The 8,895-nt window shown below is 32.3% G+C and overlaps 3 protein-coding genes across 7 annotated transcripts; 1 reads left to right on the top strand and 2 right to left on the bottom strand.

Annotated features, from left to right (window-relative positions):
• The first annotated feature begins 686 nt into the window (after window positions 1–686).
• On the top strand, window positions 687–4,001 carry Snx3 (sorting nexin 3). Of its 2 annotated transcripts, none has more exons than XM_076431516.1 (4): window positions 687–1,012; window positions 1,708–1,803; window positions 1,896–2,020; window positions 2,111–4,001. In XM_076431516.1, exons 1-4 carry the CDS (start codon window positions 848–850, stop codon window positions 2,202–2,204), a joined length of 480 nt encoding a protein of 159 aa, XP_076287631.1. In that variant the 5' UTR covers window positions 687–847; the 3' UTR covers window positions 2,205–4,001. The 2 variants fall into 2 exon arrangements, with proteins under 2 accessions (XP_076287631.1, XP_076287623.1); XM_076431508.1 differs by having other exon boundaries at window positions 694–1,012; window positions 2,106–4,001.
• On the bottom strand, window positions 3,709–6,169 carry LOC143212518 (uncharacterized). 3 transcript variants are annotated; one of them, XM_076431388.1, is made up of 4 exons: window positions 6,083–6,169; window positions 5,300–5,482; window positions 4,056–5,226; window positions 3,709–3,966 (listed from the first exon to the last, which is right to left on the bottom strand). In XM_076431388.1, exons 2-4 carry the CDS (start codon window positions 5,363–5,365, stop codon window positions 3,884–3,886), a joined length of 1,320 nt encoding a protein of 439 aa, XP_076287503.1. In that variant the 5' UTR covers window positions 5,366–5,482; window positions 6,083–6,169; the 3' UTR covers window positions 3,709–3,883. The 3 variants fall into 3 exon arrangements, with proteins under 3 accessions (XP_076287503.1, XP_076287496.1, XP_076287511.1); XM_076431381.1 differs by lacking the exon at window positions 6,083–6,169 and adding an exon at window positions 5,649–6,076; XM_076431396.1 differs by lacking the exon at window positions 6,083–6,169 and adding an exon at window positions 5,587–5,696.
• Window positions 6,170–6,661: 492 nt separating this feature from the next.
• Window positions 6,662–8,893, bottom strand: Koko (cyclin Q). Of its 2 annotated transcripts, none has more exons than XM_076431473.1 (6): window positions 8,707–8,893; window positions 8,184–8,317; window positions 7,598–7,695; window positions 7,291–7,509; window positions 6,963–7,199; window positions 6,662–6,886 (listed from the first exon to the last, which is right to left on the bottom strand). In XM_076431473.1, exons 1-6 carry the CDS (start codon window positions 8,877–8,879, stop codon window positions 6,791–6,793), a joined length of 957 nt encoding a protein of 318 aa, XP_076287588.1. In that variant the 5' UTR covers window positions 8,880–8,893; the 3' UTR covers window positions 6,662–6,790. The 2 variants fall into 2 exon arrangements, with proteins under 2 accessions (XP_076287588.1, XP_076287594.1); XM_076431479.1 differs by having other exon boundaries at window positions 6,969–7,199; window positions 8,707–8,874.
• Between the last annotated feature and the right edge of the window lie 2 nt (window positions 8,894–8,895).

Raw genomic sequence — 8,895 nt, 5'->3', positions numbered from 1 at the left:
TTTAATTTACGCGGCTACCGGTTTATTTTCATTTCAGGAATATTCGTGTATTTGAGTTGTACGTGTGTTTTATACATGGCGATATAACATATCTTCCCGCTTGCGTCTCGCTTATTCGCTCAATTTATATTTTCATCGTCGAGAAATATATGTTATTCTTTCACTGACCAAAATAAAAACACTCTATTTCATGCTTTAGATTATTATCAAAATACATATTTTATTTTATATTTTAGAATATTTTTTATTTGCGGAAATTTTTTACGGTTTACTTCGAATAGTATTATTTTATATGAATTGTAACGATTATTTAAAATAATATTTGAGATACTTTTACTCCAAAATTTTACCCACCTCTGATATTAACCGTATCTCGGGGGTCTGATACAGTCTGATATTATATACATATCATGTATGTACATAATCAATTTTTAAATATTTTTAAATAGCATCGTTCCTTCCACGGAGCATGCGGTACATAGAGTCAATATGGGATTTTCAATTAGCGCGCCTACGTTTTAGATTTTAAAGAATTAAAAGCCTTCCTACCGATCCTTTTAAACATTGCTAATGTTCGTGTATAGATCGTGCAATATAATTTGATCTTTTGAAAGAAAAATTACATCGGATTCGTGATCCTAACGACAAGATAAGATGCGACTCGATTTCCTCCGCGAGTTTTCTCGCTGAGTAGAGTTTCGTGCACCATGACCACGGACGTAACACATGAGAACGAATTGTGTCAAGTTTCTCGCCGCTGTCATTTGACGAAGTTTCCTTAACCATCGTGCTGGATTTATTTTCTACCTGGCTTCGAAACGGTTTAATTAGTTTCTAATCGTTAGGTATGGCAGATACGACTGTGGACGCGACACGCCGTTTAAATGTTAAAAAACAGACCCTAGACGACGCTTATGCAGCGCCTGCAAATTTCCTCGAAATTGACGTGATTAATCCAATCACACACGGCGTCGGCAAGAAACGGTATACCGATTATGAAGTTCGCATGAGGGTAAGTAAAATTCTAGCCTTCCGACAAGTTTATCTTCCTTTGTTGATATCGCGGCTGGTTCGAAAAAATACCTTGGTTATTGCATCGTCCGCGATCATTTTCTTTTTGCCGCTTAAATGCAACACATCGCGTATTATTATCAAAGGAAACAAACTTACGTGGACTTTACATCCTACATTTAATCGAATTACATTCCATCACGAATTCATGAATCGTGCGATACGCGATTGTCTTTTGTATTTCGTTAATAACTCTGTACCGCGGCCAATGCATACACTCATCGATATTGTTCATTTTCCAACGTTAAATCTCATCCATCAACTATTTTCCTCGTGTTCAACATTATTTTTTAATGAATAGTGCAGGAATAATATTCGGGATCATTCTAATAATGTTATTAGGTTCATTAATCGCATGCATCATGGGCAGTGTCTGTTATCTTACTTTTGGTGATAAAAAAGAGCAGATACAAAAATGTATGCGATCCTCGGGTCCATTTATAGAAACATAGATTAACTTATATTAAAGATTCGGTGAACAGTAATATATACAAGCAGCTTGTGTTTTAAATCCAAACGTTTATCTAGTAACACAATTTCATGTTAGAAATATTTTAAGCCGGTACTAATATTTCTGTATCTTATGTTATGTTACTATTGTACTTCTATACTATTTTTGTTTCTATTTTTATTCAGACAAACCTACCAGTTTTCAAAGTTAAAGATTCCACAGTGAGGAGAAGGTACAGTGACTTTGAATGGCTAAGGAATGAATTAGAAAGGGATAGCAAGGTCAGTTGGCAATTAAATTTGCATTAATCTTTGTATGGCTTTGTAATTAATTGTTGTATGTCTTTTTAAAAATATATTTTTCATTCGTATAGATTGTAGTGCCTCCGTTACCAGGGAAGGCCTGGAAACGCCAGATGCCTTTTCGAGGAGATGATGGTATTTTTGAAGAAGATTTTATCGAAGATCGAAGAAAAGGTTTAGAGGAATTTGTTAATAAGTATGTATATTTATGTGTTGAAAACGTATAACTTGTTATCGTGTCTTCTAAATTTTAAAACTGGAAAATCACAATTTTTCTTCAGAATAGCAGGACACCCACTAGCACAGAACGAAAGATGTTTACACATGTTTCTGCAAGAAGCTGTAATAGACAAGAACTACGTACCTGGAAAAATACGTAATACATAAGTTACAATAAGACTCATTGCAAGTATATTTTCCTCCCCACCTTCAATATTTAAAGTCATATTTGACTATGTTAAAGATTGATTCTAGAATTCTTTGAGAGATCCTTCTGTATTTATATGCAATATTTACTCGAGCTTTCGATGCTGTGATGTCAAATTACAAAGTTTCTTTCTTTCGAAGTAGTTGCGTTTCAAAGTTTATGTACTATACGCTCGGAAGGATCCAATTATCATCGTAAATCACTGAAACAATGTAGCAAAAGTTTTTTTTTTATTTCCGTTTCGTCTCGCGATATCGTAATGATTTGAACGTATTATAAGAAAAGAAGAAAAGAATATAATTTGATATTTATTATTACTTTCGGAGATTGCAAAGTAACATTTGAATAAAACAGTTCAATTAATATACAAATACGAAATTCATAAATTCCAAGATATAGCATAGAATTGAGATATCAAGATGAAAGCTATTTATTTACAAGTTGTTCGGTAGAAACGGTAATAGCTAGTTTTCTCTTGCAGTTTTAAAAACAATTTCATTCAAATTCTGTATATATTTGCGATATCATTGCGAACGTATATTTTGAAATCAAAAGTATTTAGAATAAGATAAAGAGAAATAGACAAACAATATAATATTTGCGAATTACAGTTTCCTATTGCGACAACTTGTAAAAAGCATATAAATCGATGTATAAACAGTGCTATTGCAACTAGGAGGATAAGATATAATTCAGTTAAAATATGGAGATAAATCTCTTAAAAAATTGTTTATAATTTCATATTCTCTACGCGAAAGGAGTGTTAAGAAATCGAAAATTTACAGAACATACTTCTTCGTTTATCGATGATAAAAGTATATATAACTAAGGTGTTTTTTGAATCTCCTTGTTACGCATATACTTCTTGTTCTATTGTGATGGATAGAATGCAGAAATAATATTGTACTGGAATCAACAGTAAAATCAATATCTTCTATGTTGTGTTTTTATATTCTTTAAATTTACGCGATAAGCAACATTTCTTAAAAGTTTGTAATTGTCAAAGGGACTGTGTACAGGGCATAGAAAAAGAAAGCTATTTTACTGTTTCTCATTTAAGTTTTCATTATCTATACTTGACTACACTAGTGTACATAATATATCTGCGAATGCGATTACACGCATACGTACACTCTTACGTATACACAGGAGTATTGTATATCATGATAAATACTAAGAGATATAAAAGAAGATTAAGACTGTGACTTACATACTACTTTGAAGCTTCGATGTTTAGTAACAAGACAAGTCTTAATAAAAGTTTCTACTTCATTTGAAAAAAGAAACAAAAAATATATATACATATATAGAACTTATTAACAAAGAAGCAGAGCTGTAAAAAAAGTTTCAACCGACAATTTTATATGATTCGTAAGGAAACATTTCTACAAGAAAGATTGTTACTATGCTTTTCTATTTACACTGCATTCCTTTTGTATGCATACCTTTGGACAATCAATGTTTAACACACTTCTTTATTGCGTTCTTGTCTTTTAAAATAATATGTACATTGTTGCCTTAAACTACATCTAAATTCGAAATCTTTAAACATTAAATGATTATGGCGCTATTAACTTGTTTGTATTAAGACAGTTTTTCCTCTTTAACGAATTAAGACTATGTAATTTATATTTATAAGTATACATCCTGTTTAGTTCTAATGAATTTTTTATTTTTAAAATACGTTTCTATATATTTGCTCACGCAGTCTTGCTCTGAAAAACAAAAATAAACATTACTTATTTCACGATGTACCACATTATATTTATTAAGTATATTTTGTATAGTACCGATCGACACTGACCAGGGAAAGTATTTTCAATAATAAGCATGTCAGCTATGTGCTTCGCAACCACTTTAAATAGTTGTCTGTTTTTTATTTTTCGCTTCTTGTAAAATGGCATTAGATGTTTTACTATCCATGGTGCTATCCTTTCTTTACAAGCGGTCAAGTGTTCTTCGATACAGATCGGTAAATCGGGCATCGTTTCTTCATCGTCCGATTCTCCGAACAGTTCGAGAAATTTTTCTTTTATTCTTCCATGTTTTCCGTAATTCTTCAAAGACAATTCTGTCATCTTTGCCTTTAACTTTGAAACTTGATATACTCGTTCTACAAACCAGATACTATGCATTCTGCGTTTCTGTTTAGTTTCGGGAGTTTCATTCTCTACTCCCAACAATTTGTTGGCTTCTCTATTCTTCATTTCTTTATAGTAACTAAAACTATATTTTCCTGTATTTACATTTGGTGGTTTTACGTTATTGCTTCTATCGCTAAGCTTTGTACTATCGTTGCTTTCAGGTATGCGAGTAGAGCTAGTGGAATTCAGTGGAAAAAGAGAATTCGATTCCGAGCATATCTTATTGATCTCTTTGTCTACATTAGCTTTGCTCACTCCCGAATGTTTCTCTATTAATGTCATGAGATCGCTACTATCGTCGCTATCGCAAAACATGTCTTCCATGTGTTGTAAAAGCGAATCTTGAGAGTTTTCGTCATCATTTTGAATACTGGATGGATTGTTTAACATTTGAGTATTCGAATTATCCTGTGTGCAATTAAAAATGTCACATTCCTCTTTAACTGTTTTCTCGTCGACTGCCATTGCATCAGTGAGTTCTTTGTCTAACTTATTTTTAAGCGTACTCTGTTCTATGTCGTTGCAGCAGGTAGAGTTTACAGTAGGTGAAGCAGTATCGTTGCAACTACAAGGATCAGATATTTCCTCCTGAATTGCGTTTGTATCGGTTAGATTTTCTTCTACTTTGAGAACCGGTTCTTGTTCCTCAGAATACAGCTCCTCGCAATTAGAAGTAATGCAAATGCTTTGAATATTATCAATTTTCTCCAATTCCGCCCATGAATTAATGGTCTGAACACCTACGTCCACCTTGGTCGGTGGGGTTTCTAGAAATATTACTAACTTCTTATAAGCTTTCTTGTCCAAGGTGTAAGACTTCACATCTGAAATCTATAAGTGTCTTACTTTTGACTGTTAATCGATCTAATAAATTGACTAACTAACATTAACACGATAAACTCACCATCTTCAACATATTTTGCCTATACAAAGATGCTTCTAAAGACGATCGTACAGCATGCAACTCCATTTGGTTCGCACATTTCTTCAATTGTTCACACGATATATCTTTGTCTTTATCTTTATAATAAAGAATATAATTGGTGAGTAAACACTTATGAAGGTACGAGTAATATACCGCACGAACCTGTAATCCAAAACATTCGCTCGAATTAAACATCTAAATGTAAAAAATTGAAAAATAGATCGACGAACGCTAAACTGTAAAAATTTACGAGATTGATTATTCACCAGCTAATGGAGATGATATGGATATTTTGAAGAAATTAATTAATTAAATACATGAAACATGCCTTGGTGGTCAGTCGAAGAAATTCATCGTTTGGATCAGTGGGAAATTGAAATTTGTTCGTCGAAAGGGAAGGTAATGATATTGACAAAAGATTATTAATATCTTCGAGACTAGTATTGTCATCGTCGGTATCCGGGATGTCGAATTCGTCTCGTTCCCTCTTCAATGGGAATGATATGTCCATTTGCTCCGTCGTCGTCATTTTATTTCATAGTTTGTTGACAAACATTAACGTATTTCAAATTTCTCACTCGACAAACCTTGTAAATATTCACCGCGCTACAATGTCATGCTCAACCTTCTTATACGAATGAAACACATAGTTTCTGCTCTATGAAACGAGCATAACACTTTCATAAATCTCTGTTCGCTTTTCAGAGTAATAAACAAGCAACTTTTCTGTATTCAAGTAAAGATAATGTTTATTATACTTACATATATATATACATATTTGACTACATATGTATAATAATAGTGGATCGCTAGCGAGACTAACTTCACGCTTCACACTTTATGCTTCAGGCTTCACGCGCGTCGATACTTATTGGTTGAATCTCCAAGCTGTTTTTTTCGCTAATATATATATGAAAACATTATAAACAAAACGAAAATGCTTTTGTAATTTCTTCAAATAGTACGTAATCGAAACAAAATATTAGTATAACATTAGCTTTAATACAACAATTATTGTTCGATATTTATCGTTATACAGGGTGTTCGTGCCATTCATGATTTTAGGATTCGACGAACAAAAATGCTGATATAAATACACGCGTATTTATTAGAATGTTTGCTACCGTAAACGATCTTAGTCGTTTAGTAGAAGTTCCATAGTGTACTGGATCATTATTATTTGCATTGGTTTTGTGCAATCTCATTTACGTGCAAACTCGTTACGATAGCGAATATGAAAAATAATTCTAATTCTTTCTTTTTATTACATTATTTATTAATATACGAGAGATCAATGATATAAAAAGAAGTACGAAACACAGGATCGAAAATATTATATAGTATTTTAAAGACGATCTCGATTTATTTTTGTACTTTGTCAATACCAGTTTTTATGAGGAAAGTGCCAAGTCTTTGTTAATATACAAGCTGTTTGAATATTTTATACATTGAAAAACGAACTAAAATGCATCAGTTATCTCGAGTTTCTGGTTCTTCGTCGTACGCAGCCATGACTTTTTCCATTATTTCCCAAAGCTTGTCCCTGGTTAATTCTTTACAAAATACCTGAAAATTACATACATATTATATTCCATTTCGTACCAAGTAATTTGCAGAATTAACATTTCGAACGATCCTCAACTCTTACATTGAACCATGGCTGCTGGTCACATTCGTCCATTAATGGTACTACAACACCATAAATCTGCAGTGATAAATTAATACATGCAATGGCTATCAAATTTGGTGGATAATCAAGTATAGCGGGTGAATGATGAAAATCTTGTAGTAGCGCCATACTGGTCTTTGCAACTGGATACTTGGACCACTCTTCTTCCCCAAACCATGCTTGCAAAGACCTTAGATAGTGCAACATATACTAAAACAAGAACGTATTTGATTATATAACATTCTAATTTCTAATGTACACTGTAACCATCTATAATCTATTTTGTTAAATGAACATTTACTTTATGCGAATGTACTGGAGTCACTTGAAACTTCAGCATACGCATAATTAATAATTCTGCCTGCACAATTGCATCTCTCATGCTCCAATACTGGTCTCCTAATTCTAAAGGCTGCGATCCTCTGTGTAGCGTGCTATACGAGACATTCATTACATCCCTTATTTTTAAATTGTCATCTTTCACTTTTCCTGCTAGATAGAGACATGTTGCTGCAATCAGCTGAAAAATATATACGTATAAACTTTTATAAATCTTAAATAGACTAGATGTACAAGACTAGATTAGAATTAGTTCTTGAATTACTTACATAGTTGTCATAGCCTCCTGGGGCAGCCTCCTTTATAAACCTGTGGTACAAAGTGGCAGCTGTGGCAATGGTTAATGGATGAGCTTCTAGTTTCAAACCTGTAATTTCACAAATGAATCAAAGATATTAATAGCGTACTATTTAGGCAAAGGTTCTTTATTCAAAATAAACAATTTATAACCGAATTGCAACAAACTGGAGTAAAATAGAAATTTATTTGGAAATGTGGAGCTAATTTTGCCCTGCTTGCCATTTCACGGTCTGTTTTAATTTAGTTGCGAAAATACACCTGTGCATTTTAACTAAACAATACGACTTAAATAAATAAATGAAGAACCAAATAAATACATATAAAAACCTGTTTCATTTATATTTTTCTTTTTCTGATGTCGAGTCACACTCAACAAAGGAGTGCAAAGGTTAATAGATTGGAAATAATATAACAATATTTTATTATTCTTCTAATGTTTTTACTGTTTTTGATCACACCTACTCATTTTTGTCATAAACGCATAAAATCTGCTGTCGAATAATACTGTTTTACCAAAAGTAAAGATTCTGTACCATGTACATAGATAATACTTACCGCACTCGAATATAAATCTTGAAACTGTGAAACTGTCGCTACTTTTGGTATAATCGATGGTAATACTTTTTTGCAAAGTACTTCTCTTTTCTCTTTGCATAGCTAACACATCGATGACATCTTTCATTTTGGAACTGTAAATATATAAACTACTAATTATTTTAACTCAACAGTATTTTATAGTTTCATGTTTTATCAAATACGTTGTAAATATTAAACGTAAAAAACAACATTCTATTGTTGATTTTCTTTAAAAATCTTATCAAATAAACGCATTCGTTAAATAAGCATAACGTGTGTTGTGCTTAACCATTCGTTGAAAATTAATGAATAAATGGTACAGTAATCGAACATCTATATCATTAAAAATCATTTTCAGATAATGCATTATACTTTCCTGCACAAATTCTTTATTTATTATTGCAAAAGCGAGTTGTATAAATTGTGAACCGGCAAAATTATCCGTGATCTTGTCACAACAAAATTGTATAACCACTTCAGTATCTTTTCAACGTAAAATTACCTTAACGTTTCAGTAGTTGTTGGTTCTGTCGGATTCATTTTAATATTGCAATCAATCGAATCTCTTTTATACAATATCAAATCTATTTTTTTACAGGTTACGACAACAATATTTATTTTGTTCAGACTGCACGCGACGGTGTTGCCAACTAACAATGATTTGAATGCCAACATTCAAATATAACTGAAT

The sequence above is a fragment of the Lasioglossum baleicum genome, chromosome 1, assembly GCF_051020765.1.
Source record: "Lasioglossum baleicum chromosome 1, iyLasBale1, whole genome shotgun sequence".
Classification (NCBI taxonomy): Eukaryota; Metazoa; Arthropoda; class Insecta; order Hymenoptera; family Halictidae; genus Lasioglossum; species Lasioglossum baleicum.
This window is presented reverse-complemented; position numbering and strand designations above follow the sequence as displayed.